General features: G+C 46.5%; 1 protein-coding gene across 1 annotated transcript; it reads left to right on the top strand.

Moving 5' to 3' along the window:
* Nucleotides 1-5340: 5340 nt before the first annotated feature.
* LOC136532402 (SNF1-related protein kinase regulatory subunit beta-1-like) lies at nucleotides 5341-19957 on the top strand. The gene is made up of 4 exons (XM_066525010.1): nucleotides 5341-5683; nucleotides 18246-18427; nucleotides 18567-18729; nucleotides 19187-19957. The coding sequence occupies exons 1-4, from the start codon at nucleotides 5450-5452 to the stop codon at nucleotides 19499-19501; spliced, it is 894 nt and encodes a 297-aa protein (XP_066381107.1). The 5' UTR covers nucleotides 5341-5449; the 3' UTR covers nucleotides 19502-19957.
* The last annotated feature ends 854 nt before the right edge of the window (nucleotides 19958-20811 follow it).

Here is a 20811-nt window from a genome sequence, read left to right on the forward strand (position 1 = left end):
AAAGCAAATTCTACTATTAAGAAGGCCCCACAATACCAACAAGGTAACCCTGTCAGAGTTTGGGCAGAAACAACCACTGATCTTTAAGCAAGTATAACTCAAGATCTACTTAACCAAAAATCATGATATTTAGCTTTTTGAAAAGCTTAATAAAAGTACTACAACTCATGTATTATCACAAAGTCATGATTCATAACCTAACTAGGCCAATTAATTTAATCTTGCAGGCCTATTCAGAATAAGGGTAAGGCAATACAGGCAATTTGTTATTTTTATAGATCTTAAACTATCAAGCCAAAAATACTAAAATTTTTATCAGACATCACTAATCACATCAGTAACACTCCATAAAAATTTCACATTTATTTGAGTAAAATAACTGCAGTTATAAAAAGAACAAGACATGACTAGCATTGAGAACCTAACTGCCTAAATCTATTTTTACAGCTAAACTTTTAAACTAAAGCATGTAATATTATTGATCTAGTACATAGAGAATTTCACAAGGATTCCAAAAAGTCCTCATTTTCTATTTTATGATTTTTCTACTAATTAATACAAATTTTCAAAGTTCATCATTCAAATCTGTAAAAAGCAAAAGAAAAGGAATGTAAACTTGCATAAGGGTCCCTGTAGTTTCCACAAATAAAACCCGAACGAACAGATCCTTAACGGCGCTATTCATATGAGTCACCACTTCATCACTTAACCCCCTAGAAGACACTCTATTCACGCGCGTGGTCCATCTTCTTCTTCCTCAGGACGACAGCAGGGCACGTCGGGCTCCAGCCCGTGCCGACGGCGGTGGAGGACGTCTGCGGCAAGGGAGAGGTGCTGTGGAGGCGCGGTGATAGGGCACACCCGTAGAAGGTCTTAGCGTGGCCGATGACGGCCCATGGCTTCCTGGCCACGTGCGCGGGCGACCTAGCGGTGGCCGCGCCGGCAGTAGCGACGAGCCAGCGGCGAACGGCGGTGGAGAAGGGTTGCGCAGCTGGGGAGTCGGTCGCGGAGCCGTATGCGTACTTGGTGGTGGCGCTGGAGGGCAGCAGGAGAAGGAGCAGCGGCGGTAATGGAGTTCGGCCACGACGGCCATGGCTATGGCGAGCAGCCGCGCGGCAACAGAGCGAGCAAGCGCGCAGAGGAAATGCGCCAGGGAGGGCGAGAGCGAGGGAGGGAGGCAGGGAGACACCCGGGCGCTCGGTCTTGGAGCAGCAGGGCGCGAGGCGGCGCGTGGCACGGAGGTCGGACGCGCGGCGGCAATGAAACGCGCGCTCTGCTGCATGGCTGCCACGGCGCCCTTTCGTCGAACACGTGGTGAGCGTCACTGTGCCCGCCTTGGAGTCCGTTTTTGGGCCAGCTCTGCTCCGAACTGGGCTATGGGCCTTGAAGCAAAATTCTTCATCTTCTGATGCTCTACAAACTTGATTAAGGGTGCTCAGCCATTAGGCTGTTGGATTAGCAGATAATTAGTACTAAACTTGATAGTGTCAGCGATTTGACAGCGACAAGCAAACATCCAAAATTGATGGTCGAAATGAAATGCAACTGGTGCCATCTTCTTGTATGTTCTTGCCCATCATGTAAGCTCCAACTTTTACATTTGGATCAACTGAAGTTGCTTAGCAAAATTTGGAGAACGCGGAATGCCAACGTCGTTGCTTAGCGAAATTCCAGACTTAGAATATTTCTAAGTGCTGAAATCAGCAGCAAATTTGATCTTGTGACCTCGATTTGACTTGCTTCCAAGATGATCTAGCGCTTAGTCCAAAAACAAAGTTTGTTCTACATAATATGGACTACAACTTTCATTTAAGGTCCAACCTCAAAACTGGTATAGAACCTGTTGTTCTACTTTGACCAAAGTAGGATCACGATGAAGCTTAAATTATCCTTTTTGATCCATTGGAGCATTTTCTTGGCATTTTCCCAACATGAACCTTTCCTAACTTTTGTTGTAGAGTTCATCTAGAGTCATTTAGGCATGGTTGCAAAATTTGGTTGACGATCGAGAATTCCCTTCACTTTATAAAATAATTCAAGCAACGACATAACTCGTCATTTCATGTGACTTCTTGATTCCAAACTTCACGAAACTTTTCCATGGATCAATATAGGGGGTTATTGATGTGAGACATACGAATATATTCCAATAACACCACCCAAGCATATATCTTGAAAAGGGGTCTATAGGCGAGCAAAGGTGCAATCTCCAAGTTTAGGTTGGGGCTCGTTTCTATAGGTTTGACCTTGACATCTTCATCATCACTTAATATACCATGTTTTAGCTCAAACCCATTGCTTAACTGGTGGCAAACACCTGGGGTGTTACAGAAGGGGGCAGAAGAGAAAAGAGTGCACGGTGGGGTTAGGGTTAGGCATGGTACCTAAGTTTTCACTGGCCGAAGGAGCACATGCGCAGTGGGACAAAGCATCAGGAGGCCGCACGGAGGATGAGGAAGAGGAAGGGAGCCGCCGAGCTCGACCCGCTGCCACGACGCTTCAAGCGGCGCCGCTCGAAGCAGCGCCATCTCCTCATGCCCGCCACCATCTCGGGAGGTAAGGGGAGAGAGGAGGATGAGATGGCGGAGGAGGCGGGCGGCAGCGCAGATGGCGGAGGAGGAGGGCGGGAGCGGCGCGCTCTCCCCACGTCGCCACCCCTGTGGGCGTCGGGAGACGGGAAAGAGAGCGAGAGGGAGGATTTGTTTTTTGGGATGGATGGATCGGGACGGCCCGAGAAGTTTCTGGGTAAGGGAAGGGAAGGGAAGCTGAGTATATATTTAGTTTTTACATATTCTAACGAGAAGCACGAGCAAGTCGTTTGTGGTAGAAGAGAGCAGGTAGAAGCTAAGCAGTAAAATCAGAAGCTGGTCTCGGTAGAATCAGATGAAAACAACCTTAGCCGTCGGTGGCTGCGATCCAACGATGGTGAAGAATTCAGGCGACGTGGATAGGGCTCCTGGCGGAGGAGCATGTCCGGCTTGTCTAGGTAAACTTGAGGCAACCAATCAAAGCCTACACTACATCTCGGTAGCCTTAAGGTAGTAGCTAACCAAGCCATATGATTTCTTGAGCTAATAAGAAAATCTCTGTATGGCTCTTCGTCATAAATTTTAGAAAACAAACCAAAAAATCAGGCTTCAATAAATTCTATAAACCACTCTCCATCTATTGCTATCTAAAATCATTCTTCTCGCTCTTCACTAATAGAGAGACTATGTTGCTCTCTAAAATTTTTAAGATATGGTAGTCCTATTATGAATGATTTTTCATGCAACGAAAGTTATGATAAATCATTGAATTCTAGAAAACGAAATTGACATAGTCCATTGGAGACACGAAAAAGGGAGTATTCATTCATAGGATGGCTCTCTAATATGGATATGTATGCTAAACGGCTCTTATTTGTGGGCGGAGAGGGTGTCAATTCATAGAGTGTTTGGTTTGTGGGATGCAATAAATTAATGCGTTACCATTTTATTTGGCCGTAATCTAATAATTAGTATCAATACGGGGAATAAATAATCTCATTAAATTAGAGAAACAGACTCATGATACGCCATATATCATCTAGAAATACTGTAAATTGATCACTGTCAACAAAACACGTTGGATTGACAAAACTAAGGGTCTGTTTGCATCCTGGTTGCTAAAAATTAGTACTATGTTTGGATGCAAATTAAAAGAACCAAACTTGAACTAATTTTAAAACTAATTACATAAGCGGTGACTAATTGACAAGACGAATATATTAATCCTAATTAGGTCATGATTAACTCATACTGTGCTACAGTAAACATGGGCTAATCACGGGCTACTTAGGATCAATAGATTTGTCTTGCCAATTAGTCACCGCATATGCAATTAGTTTTAAAATTAATTCATGTTTGGGTCCTTCTATTTAGTATCTAAACATAGTGCAAATTTTTAGCGGCCGGAATCCAAGCATGCCCTAAACCTATCTCGAAGGGACCGTCGATGAGATGGCACGGAAAAAAGTTGCATGGGCGATGGGTCCATTCAACAGCCCATGCGCTCCTACGGTCGATCTTTGACGCGTGGCGAGAAAAAAAATCAAGCGCTCACAGAGGAATAATGGCTCGTGTCAAGGGCTCGCGCACGGCTGGCTAGCTGGCTCCACTGTCGTCCGTGGTTGGCTCGGTCTCTTTCATCTCGCGGCTCCAAGACACGAACAACGTCCGCGGCTCCAATGATGCGGACGGCGGCGCAACAGGAGGGCACGAACTTCTTTGCCGCAAGGGCGCGTGCTCCTTCCTGCGAGACCATGGCACTGCTTGGTTTCAGCTGTTCCTCCTAAAATTCCTGTTATATTAAATATTTAGACATATATATGGAGTATTAAATATAGATTAATTACGAAACTAATTACACAGCTTGCGACTAATTTATGAGATAAATCTTTTAAGCCTAATTAATTCATGATTTGACAACGTGTCGCTACAGTAAACATGTGCTAATGACAAATTAATTAGACTTAAAAAATCATCTCATAAATTAGCCTTCATCTATGTAATTAATTTTATAATTAATATATATTTAATACTTCTTATTAGTATATAAATATTTGATGTGACATGAATTTTAGGAGTAACTAAAGGGGAAAAAAAAACCATGCCCTTCTTGCATCCCAACGAGCACACGTTAGGCGAGGGCATTGAGCACCAGGTGCAGCACGCCCATGCCACCAACGGCGCTGGCGCTGGACCGAGCCACGAGGAGTAGGAGGGAGGAAGATTGAGCGCAGGGGCGCATAGGCCTCGTTTAGTTTCAAATTTTTTTAAAAAAAATGTTACAGTAGATATCACATCAAATTTTGTGATACGTGTATGGAGCATTAAATGTAGACGAAAAAAACTAATTGCATAGTTTGATTGAAAATCACAAGATCAACATTTTGAACCTAATTAGTCCATGATTGAACACTAATTACCAAATAACAACAAAAATGCTACAGTAATCAAATTCCCAAATTTCGTCCAACTAAACCGAGTCTGAATGGACTCGCCCACCAATATTTTTGCAGACGGCAACTACTGATGCCGGGTGTCGGGTCCCAGAAGCCTGCACCCGACCCAGATTCCCTTCCTTCCCGCCGTGACCCGGCCCCAGTCCACGTCACCCGTACATATCAACACGCGCGCGCCTTGCCAACCCCAAGACGAATCCTTCTGCACCACGTCCACAGACCAACTAAACAGCATGGGTCCCCCGGTGCAGTGGCATTCAGACCACGTGCACCGGGTGCACGTGTGGCGCAGTGGCACGCGCTTAATTACCAGCAAAGTGAAGGCCAATACGAGCTCCGCAGCCCCCGTCCCTCTCTTCTTCTTCCCCTCCTTCCTAGCGGCACGGCACCAGGCCCGCTCTGGTGGCATCTCCGTAATTTCGCACCTCTTCGCCGCCACGGGGGGTGGGGGTGGGAGGAGGAGGCATGGGCAACGCCAGCGGCCGCGAGGAGGACGCCGCGGCTGTTGACGGCGATGGCGCCGACGTGGAGGACGGCGGAGGGGACTCGTCGGAGCGCGGCTTCCCGCCGTACGGCAGCGGAGGAGCCAACCACGTGCGCCGCGCGTGCTCGGTGGGCGTTGTAGGTGGTGGCGGTGGCGCCGGATCGCCACCCGGGAGCCCCGGCCACTCGCTCTCGCCGCGGATGTTCGTGCCCCAGGTCAGATCACGAGATCCCGCACCGCTATGTCGGTTCGCTTGCTCGTTTGGTTGATCCAGGGTTTGGTTTCCTATGCTTGTTTTGCTCGGGAGGTGGTCGGGTGATCTGGAGATGCCCGTGATTTGGTTGGTTGGGTTAGGGTCCAATGCGACGAGTGGTCGCGATCTGGAGGTGGCTGGCAAGGTTTGGTGTCGTCCGAATTTGCTTGTGATTGATGCTAACCGACAACCGTCTTTTAGATGAACCAATTTAGCTGTCGTGCGCGTGCAATTTCGTCAAGTTATTTGCAAGTTGCTCACTTCGTATAGCTTAACTAGTAGTTTGCGCTCGCAGTGCGGCGAAACGATTTTTTGCACCCATCAGAACACGAAAACCAACTTTGGTTGGTCCTTGGTCGTTATCAGCAGTAGATTGTCAGAATATTTCATTGATGACACTTAAGCTGTCAGACAGTCCGTTGCTGAACGGGGAGCTTCCAGTGTACTCAAGTTGTTGATTGGTCATATAACAGAGTGATTGTTTCTTGAATTCGCACTTGATTGTCTAATCATCCATTAGATATTTTAATAGTGATGTGAGAAATTAGTGTTGAGATTGATGCTCCAACGAGCTCTGTACAACTAGATTACTCTGCATCTGTGCGTGAGACGGCAGTCCTCCGAGGGGTTTCCCACAAAGGTAGATTGATCGGCAGGGGAGCGTGAGATCAAGAACAAGAAGGCAACAGAGACACACGAGTTAGACAGGTTCAGGCCGTCAGTATGACGTAATACCTTACTCCTGTGGTCTGTTGGTTTGTATTAGCTATCGTATGATATTGCGTGTGTTTGGAGGGGGAGCGAGGAGTCCCCGGCGTCGCTGGCGATGACCGAGCACCGAGCACCGAGGAGTCCCCGGCGTAGCTGGCGATGTCCGAGCACCGAGGAGTTCCCGGCGAAGCTGGCGAGGTCCGAGCACCGGCGTAGCTGGCGACGTCCGTGCGGTGAAGTGTGCCCACTTAGTCCTCTAGCACGAAGAAAACCGAGCGCCGAGGAGTCCCTGGCGTAGCTGGCGATGAAGCACGAGCGACGAACAGTCTGGTCAACTGGTCAGCGGCGAAGTGAGCGTTGAGTAGAAGCGACCGGCGAACAGTCCGATCAACTGGTCAGCGACGGAGTCCATGAACCAAGCGGTCCGACCAGTTGATCGGTGGAGAAGCTCAAGCACCAGGTGATCCGATCACCTCGACGATGACCCTGCAATACAAACATGTAGAACGGGTAGTACATGATGTAAATATATATGAACTCCGGAGAAAAAATAGCGTATGTAGCTTGGCGATCAGTTGGAGCGAAGATGTATTTAATATAAACCGCCCGAACAGTTAGTGTGTAGCTGAGTCTACAGCCCTAGCTAGCCCGTTAACCATAACGCGGAGCGCGGAGCCCGTGCACGTGGAGGAATAGGCGTGACCAAGGAGCCGCTGCCGACCACCCATAACGCAGAGCGCGGAGCCCGTAGCACGTGTAGGGAGGAGCCAGAGACAGGGCCGTCTCTGGAGGCGTCCGAGCATCAACAGAATTGTTCGGGGGTTCGAAAAATCGTTTGAAGAGCAAACATGGAGAAACCAGATCGGAGAAACATTATGGCGATATACGGAGATTGGAGAATATTTAGAAGAATATTAAAACGTGACTTGGCTTTAGACAAAAAGTCTGGTTGGCGACGTATGGCGTTATCTGGTCGGCGAGAGGATGTCTTTAACCTGGTCGGCGAATCTACCCCTCAGGGCATGTTGGTAAGCGGCGGTGGCGTTGGTGAACCCGAAGGGTAGAACCGCAACTCCTGGAGTTTTCCGAGCAGCCTCCGATAGATCTGGATCGGAGGGTGGTCGGTGCTGAACCAAAGTATCTAGGGCCGATTCGGCGACGGAGAGGCAATCGGCGAGCTTCAGACTGACCCGATCGATGGATTCGATCAGATCGTCATTGTTGATCTGCCTCCTCTGGTAGCGAGGAAGCGGGCGGCGAGTCGTTGATGAAGGCGACCTCGGAAGTGGTTCCAAGATCGGATCTGCAGTTGCAGGAGCGGGGGTGATCGGCGCAGAAACTATCTGCACCGGCTCGAGGAGCTCTCCGACTCTGTCAGCGTTGATGATCCAGGAGATCGATCCGACCGTGAAGATCTGGCCGGGCTGCGGAAGGGACGAATAGCCTGTGGAAAAAACCATCTTGTTCGACAAGGGAACAGCACGCAGGCCCCTACCTGGCGCGCCAACCGTCGACAGAATATCGTCAGCAGTCCTCCGAGGGGTATCCCACGAAGGTAGATTGATTTGCAAGGGAGCGTGAGATCAAGAACAAGAAGACAACAGAGACACACGAGTTAGACATGTTCAGGCCATCAGTATGACGTAATACCATACTCCTGTGGTCTGTTGGTGTGTATTAGCTATCGTATGATATTGCGTGTGTTTGGAGGGGGTCCCTGCCCGCCTTATATAGTCCGGGGAGCAGGGTTACAAGTCGGTTAGATCTGAGAGATAACCGGAAAATAATAACTGATTATAGGAATCTTGAGATCATACATATCCTAACAGATCTCGTAGTATCTTTGGGATATCTTCCAGATATCTTGCGGAAGGCGCCGACCAGAGTCGTGCCCCGCAAGGCTTCGTCTTGTGGGCTGGGCCGCCCCTGAGGGCGCAGCCCATGTCTTGTCTTGTGGATATCGGGGGCCATACCCCCACAATTACTCTGCATCTGTGCGAGCCTTTCTTCTCATGTATGTACACGAGCAACTAATTATTGCTCAGGAACAGGGAAGTTAGGTCTCTGGCGTATGTTGACATTGATATATACCTGTGTTGATGATACTTAGACTGTGTTGTCACATGAACATTGATATATACAGTCAATGGCATTTTTGTTCTACTCTGGGGTGTTCGAACGTATTTTGATAGTTTAGCACGATTATAGTTTGAACTGTTTAAGAATTTGAGTTATTAACTCGTAAGTCTTAACTGAAAACCCCATAGCTATCTGTCCAATTAAGGCCTAGCTTCCTACTATTTTCACAATGTTACTTCCTCCATCCCAAATTGTAAGTCGTTTGACTTTTTTGACACCAAGTTTGACCACTCGTCTTATTCAAAAATTTGTGCAAAATATCACTTCTTTTGTCGTGGCATATTTTGTTAATACAAGTTCTTCAAGAATGACTTAAATATGACTATATTTGCACAAATTTTTTGAATAAGACGAGTGGTCAAACTTGAGGTAAAAAAAGTCAAACGACTTATAATTTGGGATGGAGGAAGTACTTCTTAACTTGGATTGATATTACACTTATTGCGTTAACATATTTTAATTAGAGGTCATACATTTTTTTTTACAAAGAGGATTATGAAATCCATGCCCTTTCTTAACCAATATTTATCTTGCATTTCCTGAGACTTTGCTCATATTTTAATGTATTTATGTGTCTACCAGCTGACATCTTATGTAATGCAGCATCACATCAAAATTCTGCTCATACCTCCCCAGTTTTTGTTTAGTTGCATAAGTTAACCTGAAAACAAAGAGACAAGATAACTTCAGTTACTACTCACTACATTCGCTGCTCCATTTATTTATTATATGTTCTTGAACAGCTGAAGTTGACATGCCTCATAAATAGAAAATAGAAATGTCGCAATGTGTTGTTCCCATTTCAGCAACCTCTTGATTTTGAAATGGTGGTGTTTCTTCTGAAGTTATACCACATGAAACACAGGCGTTGTGCAGATAAATACATGGAAAATAAATTATTTGATGTTTAATTGATTAGGGATTCAAAGATAAATTGCAAATTTATCCATGAAATGCTCACTGTGGTTGTTAAAATATGGTCTTAAACTGCTTATGATAAAAAGTGAATGACATTAAGCACTAGGCTTCGGAATGGCTCAATAGGATGCTTCTCCTTTGCATAATGTATCTGCAGAGATTTCTAAAGCATCCTCGTTTTTGTGTGGCACAAAACTGCTTGGATAGTTATAAGAAACAGGAAAGATCAATTACATGCGGGTGTGATGCAGCTTGTGGCATTATGCATATAGGACTAGTGAGAAAACTAAAAACATTCACATAAATATGCTTGGTAATTTATTGTTAATTGCTCCCAAAACTGTTTCAGTTAATAATTATAGACCTAGTAGTATTTGTTACAAGGTTTCAGAATAGGGCAGTTTTTTTTTCTTCACAATGTTAAAGAACTAGTTGCATTTGTAATTTGTTTAAGAATAGGACAGTATATTTTTGTTCCTTTTTATGATTCATATGGTCCTACTCTTTTTGTCGTGTACAGTCTGAACCACAAAATTACAGAGTTGACATAGAACTGGGAAAAACAAGTGCATATAGTGTAAGCAACTAGTATAAAGTTAGGAAAGTTTGACCTTTCATCCCAGTGTTTTGCTATGTGACCTTATTGAACTCAGTCAGGTTTTCTTAGCCTTGAGCCCTTGACTGGCCTGTTATAGGATTTGTTTAGTTGCTTTATTAGAAATTTGGTGGCTTTCTGCCATAACTGTGGCAAACTTTGGCAAACAATTTGTCTAAAATGCGAGAGCTATGTGCCTATGTTACTACAAAATTATGGTATTTGCGTGTGCCACAACTTTAGTTGCGGACTGTCGATGCGGGACTCATGGGATACACCGCAAGGAAGAGAGGAGATCTAGTTTGATTAGGATTCCTCCCATGTAATCCTAGTAGTAATACTACCCTGTAATCCTACTAGGACTCTACAGTGTAAACCGACTAAGACTCTGGCCTCCTGACTATATAAAGAAGGGCAGGGCTCCTTAGATGGGGAGACAGAAGAGAACGTAACACAACACTTTACAATCAATTCAACGCAAAGGCTAACGCCGACTGGACGTAGGGCTATTACTCGATCACGGTCGAGGGCTCGAACCAGGTAAATCGACTGTCTCTTGCGTTTACCGTCGAGTTCTGCATACGCTGAAACCCGAACAAACTGCCCCGGGTACCCCCGTGGCAGGCTATCGGTGGTAAAACATCGACAGCTGGCGCGCCAGGTAGGGGATTTCGGTGAATTTGCATCCGAGAGCTCGACGGACCTCGACAAAATGATCTTCTCGACGGGATCAACCTTCATCTTCGGTTCATGGATCTGCGAGGCAGGCGACGATGGCAAGCTCCAAAGCCGTCTCCTCGAAGATTCGGATCACCATGAAGACCTTTCTATTTCGACGACTACGATAGATCATCTCGCCGGAAGATTCGCGCAGCTCGTGATGTCCGACCCAACTCAGATTTCGCGGCTTTGCGCATTCAACTCAAACTCAAGCTTCGCATCCGAGATGGAATCTTATCCGAGTTCTTTCGAGAAATTAAGTTCTTTTCCGACAGGGTTCCAGAACGCGGCTTCGGTCTATCAAGAATACAACTCGGAGTACACTTAGAATCCGTTCAAGAAGTCGGGTCCTTTTCTGTTCGGACTCCACAACATGGCAAAATCTTATCAGGCACGGCCTGAAGGATCCCTCGATCCGGTGCTTAGAATACCACTGAAAGGAGCCCAGAAAGGTCTCGTACTAACTATAACATCTCAAGACTGCATCGTCCACTGGCCAGGTTCTATTCCTGAGGATAGCGGTACCCAACTAGTCGGCACGACGACAACAGCAATTCTACCCTACCAAGGAGACTCGATCTACGATCTTGAAGCCTCTGCTAAAGTTATCAACGACTACGACAATGTGGAAACCGATGCCGATAACAGAACAATTCACGCACGGGAAGTATTCATGGTTCGACATCCTCGATCACCATTGGTCCCCCTAGAAGCATCCGACATTAGGTCATCGGATGAATCTGAGTCCAACATATCACCCTTTACCCAGGGGCACGATGGTGAGACCGAGAATCAGAAGCAAGCCAGAGAAAGAAGAAATAAATTGAAACAAGGACGCCAACGCCGTGCTAGGCAGCGCAAGGAAGCTTGGATCAGATATGAGTCAGATCTGGCCGAGTATAATAGAAGAAAATCAGAACAAGAAGTCGAAGAAAGACGCGCGGTGAATACACCCTATAATAGGATCCGAGAAGCACTAGAAGAACTCGGAGCGACATCACTTCCTAGTGAAAAACAGGAACAACTCCGGGACCTTTCTCCGGTCAGCAACCCTAAGGACGCACGACGGAAGGACCCGCTCAAGACTACCTGCCAGGTCAACATCTCATAGGAAGGAAGATCAAAATCAAAGGAGGTCCGCTTTCGAGAGACTTGGACCAAGTGGGAGTCACAATAGAGAAAGTAGAAGGGACCATAGTCAAAACTACCAAGTCGAACAAGCAAGGAAGATGCAGAAGCGAAGCACCCATTCAGACATCCCCGCAGAACTACTCTCATCAAAACGACAGTTGGCAGGAAGGAGGTGTCGAATCAGAATACAAAGAAGCCGGAACGCACGATAGATTCCCCTGTTTTGCGAACAGACTTGCTTCAATACGACTACCTCACAAGTTCAAGCCGTCCAACCACTCTAAATATGATGGCAAGATCGAACCAAGGCAGTGGCTCAGGATTTACTCGCAGTCGATTGAACTAGCCGGAGGAGACGACGACATCAAGACCTTGTTCTTTCCCATGGCCCTAGAAACCATGCCCCTCCAATGGTTCGACAAATTAAATCCAGGGTCAATCAGAAATTGGGAGGACTTGCAAAGAGTTTTCTGTGAAAATTTCGCGGGTATCATTACGCACCCCATCACCCACGCAGAATTAAAAGGACTCAAGCAGAAAGGGGGCGAAAGTCTCAGAGATTACTATCGACGATTTGGCGAACTACGTGCTCAAGTACATGACATCACCGAACGAGAAGTAATCGAAGCTTTCTCTCACGGAATCATGGCTAGGTGGCAATTTCAGGACTTCTGCAAAGAAAATCCGAGAAACAATAAAGAATTCAGACGCACAGTAGAAAAGATGATTACTGCAGAGGAGAAGACACGAGAGAGGTTCCCGGATAGAAACAACCGAGACAACCCGGACAAGCAAAATCATCGAAACATCGACAGCTGGCGCGTACAAGTTGATAACTGAAGATGGAAAAGAAGTCAACAATACATGGCACATCAGCCAACTAAGAAGATTCTACGCATGAAAACAACTCAAGGAAGAATATATATACAAGCCACAAGAGATCAACATTCATGATCAATAAAGATGGTGTTCCTCGACAACATATGTCTTATTATGGCTTTCCCCCAGTTGTTTTCACTGAGCATACCGGCTGAGAGCAAAAGAACTGAAAAGATGCCTGAGCCCGCCGAGGGTAGCTAATAAGCTAATACCCGAACCAAAAAGCAAAATGACTGAAATTATGCCTGAGCATACCGGCCGAGAGCAAAAGAGCTGAAAAGATGGTTGAGTCCGCCGATGAGGGTAGCTATTAAGCTAACACCCGAACCAAAAAGCAAAATGGTTGAAATTATGCCTGAGCATACCGGCTGAGAGCAAAAAGCTGAAAAGATGCTTGAGCCCGCCGATGAGGGTATCTATTAAGCTAACACCCGAACCAAAAAGCAAAATGGCTGAAATTATGCCTGAACATACCAGCCGAGAGCAAAAGAGCTGAAAAGATGCTTGAGCCCGCCGATGAGGGTAGCGAATAAGCTAACACTCGAACCAAAAGGCAAAATGACTGAAATTATGCCTAAGCATACCGGCCAAGAGCAAAAGAGCTGAAAAGATGCTTGAGCCCGCCGATGAGGGTAGCTAATAAGCTAACACCCGAACCAAAAAGCAAAATGGCTGAAATTATGTCTGAGCATACCGGCCGAGAGCAAAAGAGCTGAAAAGATGCTTGAGCCCGCCGAGGAGGGTAGCTAATAAGCTAACACCCGAACCAAAAAGCAAAATGGCTGAAACAAGCCAGTTGTCTGACTACTCGTCACAATTTCCGACTACTTTGGCTGCGGTGACCAACTACTCGACAGCTCATGTCCAAGTACTCGCAAGCTGATGCTCGGGGGCTACAACCACTGGGGTCTCCTGAGCGCAAAATGTCAGGATCGCGCGCTGATTCTACCACGCGGTCGTCAATCAAGCTAAGTCATGGTTTAATATTTTTTCAAATATTCTTTAATCATCATATATCTCTGGATATTATCCATATGCCTCAGCGGCTCTACTATAGTTGATTTACCTAGGTCGCTGAGGCCTTAATCCGTGAAGCCTACTCGCCGGAAAGGGAACCATTTTCTGGACCACGTCATCAAATAAGGAGCTCGCCCACCGCTGGCTGCCTTACTTGGCCACTACTTCGTTGGGTGAGACACGCGCCCCACGCTGTCTTACTCGGTTGCTGCTCTAGAAGTCGCCAGGACGTCCGACTACTCGGCCGCGGTGATCGACTACTCGGTTGGGGTGATCAACTACTCGACAGCTAAGGTCGACCTTGTTGCGGTGATTTGGAAATTCTAAGGTGGGGGTGATACTGGGGTCTCCGGTGAGGGGACTGCCCACCCGAAGCCTTTTGACGGATTATCTAGGTTGCCTTACTTGGATCGGATCATGGTCGAACGAGAAGATTTTGCGTCAGCAAGATGAGCACGAATATGAGGATGCACGTGCATATTTATATGTACTTTCATTACTCAAGCGAAACAAAGGAAGAGGCATGACATACAGCAGCATGCAAGAAGACATCAAGCACGCAAGATAATTATGGAAAGTACTCGGTGGCGCAACTGTGTTGACTTGCAATGGTATATGGATAGCCTACTGCAGTTCGCGGGTTACTTGGATACACCCTTGAGAATGTCTACAAGATCCTACATATCCTCAGAAGAGGTTTTCAGTTCTTTGAACAACTCAGATTCAAGACCCTCCAACTTTTTGTTCCAAATAGCAAGAGGCTCGGGGGCTACACTCAGTGAGTGCACTTTTTCTTCCGAAAAGCGCATTATCACTCAGAAGACTTCTTCAAGACAGGAGTTTTCAAACAACATAAGATTCAAGACCCTCCAACTTTTTGTTCCAAATAGCAAGAGGCTCGAAGACTACACTCAGTGAGTGAACTTTTTTCTTTGAAAAAGCGCACGTCACCAAGAAGACTTCTTCAAGACAGACCACTTCAAGGCCTCACGACAAAAAGAACCCAGACCGAGCTATATCCGAGTTTTTTTTGATAAAGAACCCGGGTATATGCTCGGGAGCCCTTCGACGAAGAATCAGAGCAATTTTAAGACAAGACCCTCCAGTTCCTTATTCCAAATAGCAAGAGGCTTGGAGGCTACATCAAGATGGGAGTATTTTTTTTTCAAAAAAGCATACACCACTCGAAGATCCCAAGAAGCGTTACATGGTTTCACTCAAGAAAGCACTCGGACGACGCTTGTTCCTACTCGGCAAGACCTGAAGGAACAAGACGAAGCTTCCAGAGCTCAACCATGAAGTGCTCGGGGGCTTGTCGATGCGGGACCCACGGGATATACCGCAAGGAAGAGAGGAGATCTAGTTTGATTATGATTCCTCCCATGTAATCCTAGTAGTAATACTACCCTGTAATCCTACTAGGACTCTACATTGTAAACCGACTAGGACTCTGGCCTCCTGACTATATAAAGGAGGGCAGGGCTTCTTAGATGGGGAGACAGAAGAGAACGTAACACAACACTTTACAATCAATCCAACGCAAAGGCTAACGCCGACTAGACGTAGGGCTATTACTCGATCACGGTCGAGGGCCCGAACCAGGATAAATCGACTGTCTCTTGCGTTTACCGTCGAGTTCTGCATACGCTGAAGCCCGAACAAACTGCCCTGGGTATCCTCGTGGCAGGCTATCGGTGGTGAAACATCGACACGGACCAAACAATTTCTGCAGCAATCAAATTCTAACTTAAGCGCTGTATCTCTGTTCCAAATTATAGTTCACTGTAGTTTTGTCCTTTTTTTTCTCGAACAGTGCAGGAGAGCTGCGCGTCATTTCATTAAGGTAGAAAAAGATTACACAGGTCAAAAGTGACCCAACACACACACACCCCACACCCTGGTCACTAAGTTACAGACGCGCCACAGAAAGAACAGAAATGACCAGAAGCCTCAGAGCTTTAAGCTCCGGTAGGCAGCGACCTGAACACAAGTTCCTGGAGTTTGGAGGCCCTTGCTGAGCACCGAAGGCCTCCCTCCATGCTAACAGCCCTAGGGACTTCCTGAACGCTTGGCCTCTTATTGTCAAAGACACAAGTGTTGCGTTGCTTCCAAATCTCCCATGCCACCAGAATTATCAAGGAGTTGAGGCCTTTACGTGCTTCTTTGGGGACAGCTGGAATTGATTTCTTTCACCACCCCAAGAAACGAGTCACAGTAGGTTGTGGTGCCAACTGCAACAAATTAGTTTCCAGACTTGTCGAGAGAAGACACAACCTACTAGCAAATGATTTAGTTTTGTCCTGGGTCAAACTTCTCTAACTTTGGCTAGATTTATAGAAAAACACATCAACATCAAATTAATTTCATTAAATTCTCCGTGTGTCTTGATAGGGCATTTATTTGAACTTGTATATGTTAATATATTTTTCTAAAACTTGGTCAAAGTTATGGAAGTTTGACTTAGGACAAAAGCTAAAGTGACGTATCATTTGGAACGGAAGGAGTTGCAACTAAAAAGCCCATAATTCATTTACTAAAATATGCACGACAAAACTGTAGCTGCAAGCTGAACGGTTAATTGGTCTTTCATACAAGGCCACTCAATTGTTTTTGTGAACTTTATCAGGAATTGGAGCTGTTCCTTTTGTGGATTTTCAGTAGGACTACACAGATTGGTTTATGTTATTTTTTGTGTGTGTCTTCACATAGATTGAACAGGCAGTGGATTTACTGTTTTTACTCTTATTTAAAGTGTCACACCATTCACTCCAACTCTTTGATAACTTGCTGCGCTATATTGTTCTTTGTTTATATTTGAAGCCGCAAAGTTATCTTATTATTGTCTTGCTTTTACAAATTATTCTAACAAATGCGATATAAGTTTCTTTGAATTGGTGGAGTTTCTCTGATGCTAGAACAGTACCATTCATAACAATCCTGAATATCATATTCAGCTTGTCGATACTTTTTATTTACCCTGCTCTTGTATTCTTTTTTGGAAAAGAGATTTATTTTTCCTTTAATTACTGCTTGTTTTTCCTCTAGTGCCACAAGGTTTCTTCCTTCAGCAAGTTGCTTGGCAAGAATGTCCTAATATAATAGGATCCAAGGCTCCTGATTTGCCTGGTCTTGACTATTTTGAGGCAACTGAATATATTGTATTAGTGTCTCTTGGTCTGCACTTTCTCAATGAGGCTAGAAGCTCGATGATCTTGCAGGATGAAAATCAAATGGTTTCTGCCTGGTGATATTCATTCAAACTTACTAATAGAGGGAAAAGCTCTATAACGGTAAAATGTGATGTTTGATGGCCTACGATTTGGTTCAACAACTTTCTTGTCCACCACCCTTCAGTCGCTACCTACCTCCTTTGTGTCGCCCGACCCTTGGGTTTGCGCTCCGCCTCGCCCGGCCTCTGGGGGGGGGGGGGGGGGACTCTGCCTCGACCGACCCTGAGGCCGGGGGATTCATCTCGCCCGACGGAGACCCATACCGTCGTCAACCACTCCAGGTCCAAGCGAATGGGCCTGGGTCAAAGCTCTGACACCAGGGAGGTGACCGGGACGCCCTGATATAACCCATGGCCGTGACGGGCCATACCTAGGGATTCACATCAGGAATAGCGTCGGGCGTACCGGTGCTATTCTGCCTAACCCTCGTACGAGGACTGACAGGCGCGTCAGTTCACCACGACGTCCATTAGGACGGAGTGGAGCGCCACGACCGGGAGACGACGCCTGCACATGGCGCCAGTGACGGACAGGGCCGCGACGTGGAGCTGTCCCTGTTGACGTCTACAGGGTCGGCGGGACCCGCGTGAAGGAAAAGAAGGATCCGGCGATCCTGGAGGACTTATTCTCCTTCTCATTCTCCTCTTTTCCCTCCACTGTAACCCGCGCTTTCCCTTGGCCTATAAAAGGGAAAGCAGGGCGTCCCATAAGGGGCATCGCAACACATCGCATTAATTCGGACTCGAACTCATCGAACCCCGAACCGATCAGAACACACAAGCACACAGCCGGGAAGCGACCGAACTCTTGGCACCCGTTCGCTCCTCTCACCAGAGGCTTGGGACATGTCCCTCTCTCGACCGTTTGTAACCCTTACTACGAATTTTCAGTGCTAGTAATACGAGCAGCAGCAACGAACTAGACATAGGGACATTCTGCCTGAACCAGTATAAACCTCGTATCCTCTTAGCACATCATCCGAGCCAGACGCGCAATATTAGAAATTTACTAGTCGGTGGCAACTTGAAACACCGACACTTTGTCCCGACACCAATTGGTTTGCTATAGACTTGTCGAGCATATATTTTGAAACCAGTCATTTGTCACCTGTTTCCTTAGCCAAATGTGTGTGGTACGAGCATTGCCAGTATATATTGATTAGGCCTGTTACTCCTGTATTGCAGACCCCTGTACCTCCACTGCAAAGAGCTGCTGATGTAACCCCAGTGTTCAACCAGATATTGATGAATGAACAAGAAGAAGAATACGATGGCCCCCCTCAAAAGGAAATTCCTGGTTTAATTGTCTGGACCCTTGGAGGAAAGAATGTATATGTTGAAGGATCATGGGATAACTGGAAATCAAGGTACAATAATTTAATTATTTATATAATCCTGTTTAAGTTGAACTTTAATTCCTGAGATTGTTCGAAAATTTTAATCAACTTAAGCAGGACTGTAACTTCAGACTGCGATCCTGAGATTGTTCATTTATACATGTTGCAGAAAAGCCATGCAAAAATCTGGGAAAGATTATTCTCTTTTGCTGGTACTCCCATCAGGAGTTTACCGATACAGATTTGTTGTAGATGGAGAAAGGAGATGTCTTCCTGATCTTCCCTGTGAAACTGATGCAATGGGCAATGCGGTTAACCTTCTTGATGTTAATGTGAGTATTAGTGTTATTATTTTTATGCCAAAGACCTGAGCACAGCCAGAAATTTATAACACGCATGACACTGCTGTCAACCATATGCTTATTTGCCTTCCTTAGCAAAAGAAAGAAGAATAGTTTTGGCCTTAGCTTAACTCAAGTTATACATTCCATTTTCACGATAAAAACGAATGAGATGACAGTATGTAATTTGTTCTTTTACTGCTTAAACTGTGATAGTCTATCTAATTTTCTGAAAGGCCATCCACTGGGAAATTAATTGTACCAATTGTGATGTTGTTTGTAGCCACCTTCATTTTGTGGTAGATTGAAAAGGTTTTACTGAGTTGAGAACTTTTAGCAGGTCGACATGTCTTTTAATGCAGTAGTGTGTACTACAAAGCTACTCGTGCCATCTTCTATTTTGGTCCTCTGTTGAAATTATTCCCTGAAACTCTTATTGTGCTTGCAGGATTTTGTCCCTGAAAGTGTTGAGAGCGTGGCAGAATTCGAGGCACCTCCTTCTCCAGACTCTAGCTACAGTTTCCAGGCACCTGAGGAGAAGGACTTTGCCAAGGAGCCTCCTGCTCTTCCATCTCAACTCCATCTCGGTGTTCTTAACTCACAGAACTCGGAAGAAAGCTGCGCGCGGCCGCAGCACATAGTCCTCAATCACCTCTTCATAGAGAAGGGCTGGGGCGCCCACCCTCTGGTGGCTCTCGGCCTAACCCACAGGTTCGAGTCCAAATATGTAACTGTCGTCCTGTACAAACCCATCGAACGATAGCAATAGCCCGCCCATGAAGAGCGGAAGTTAATGCTTGACAACTCACTGCGGGAGCAGCGATTGAACAGCGCCGAGGTGGTACATGCTTGTAAAAGCGGTTGAGGTTCAGGAGTATTTTTTCCGTGCCCTCTGGTAGTCTGGTTGTTAGCTGTACATGCTGCGCTATCATGATGTTGGCCTTCTGGTTTGTTTATAGAGCCAAGGCGTCCTTAATTCCTATATACATGTCCGCTTGTCGTCGTCGTTCCTCCCCAATCCCATCCTCCCAGGGATGAAATGTGTGTAGAGGTGTCACTGAAAACCGTGGAAATCCACAGAAATGTTAGGTGCCAGAGATAGATCAAGTGATTCCTAGATTTTTGTTTGTTTTTGACTGGTGATGAAGACGATGTTTTTGTTATGTAATAAACTCGAGAATTTTACAAATGGGATACTGTGGGTTCAGTCTTTTCTGTTTTTCACTAGTGTTTTCAGGCCCGGAGCCAGAATTTTACACTGCCATTATGCACCGGAGTCACGGAGTGAGATTTGCCTAATCATTTGTTGCAGAACTCTGCACTAGTTCTAATACAACGACGACTCACATCTGTCGCGCATGTTACTGAAATCGATGAGGTGTTGCATCTCATCATGGTGATAGGTGATCATCCTGCCGTGTTGTTGTTGGGGGAATAGTTGACCACGGTAGGGGAAAAAAACGCCGGGAAAGGTTTGCGCACGGGCACGGGCGTGAAACGTCAAGTCCCTCCTCGCATCACCTGGCCAATTGGCCAAGGTGCTTGCCTGCCCGTGCGAGTTGAGACAAGCGTTTTGGTGAGAAAAAGGGAGTTGTGCTCAGGCATCCACGCGAGGCGATGGTGTACGGGCGGCTCACCAACCGGCTGGCTGGCTCCTGGCTCCGCCGCTTCCAGTACCAGCTCACTCCGGTAAATGGAGCAGCAACTCCAGCCGACGGGAGCGGATCATTTTAGCCTTTGCTGCTGCTCTGAGCTGCGACATTGCCTGTGTGCCTAGCGCAGCTGAGGGCTGAGGCTGGCTGGGCTGGCCGCACGCCCATCAATGATGCCTGTCTGCCCCACGCCCTCTCTTGGCCTGTCTTGAGCACGCCGAGGCAAGCAGGCGACGCAGCCACCCCCCTGGGCCCTGTGTCTCTCTCTCTCCCTCATGGCAGGCCGCGCAGGAGTGCTCGTCTCTCCCTGACTGAGTCCCTCCATCGGTCCATCCCTTTCACAATGTTTCGGTCCAGTGTTGCGCAATCAACTCGATCCTTCGGCCGGGCCCCTTTGGCTCACTGTCACTCCCCCCGTGTG

Source organism: Miscanthus floridulus, chromosome 2 (genome assembly GCF_019320115.1).
Source record: "Miscanthus floridulus cultivar M001 chromosome 2, ASM1932011v1, whole genome shotgun sequence".
Taxonomy (NCBI): domain Eukaryota; kingdom Viridiplantae; phylum Streptophyta; class Magnoliopsida; order Poales; family Poaceae; genus Miscanthus; species Miscanthus floridulus.

What these genes read in the sequence shown, in the direction of transcription:
- LOC136532402 (XM_066525010.1), top strand. Translation starts at nt 5,450, where the DNA reads ATGGGCAACGCCAGCGGCCGCGAGGAGGACGCCGCGGCTGTTGACGGC. An exon ending in TGGGATAACTGGAAATCAAG is followed by an intron (nt 18,428 to 18,566) that starts GTACAATAATTT and finishes TACATGTTGCAG; the next exon opens with AAAAGCCATGCAAAAATCTG. An exon ending in TTAACCTTCTTGATGTTAAT is followed by an intron (nt 18,730 to 19,186) that starts GTGAGTATTAGT and finishes TTGTGCTTGCAG; the next exon opens with GATTTTGTCCCTGAAAGTGT.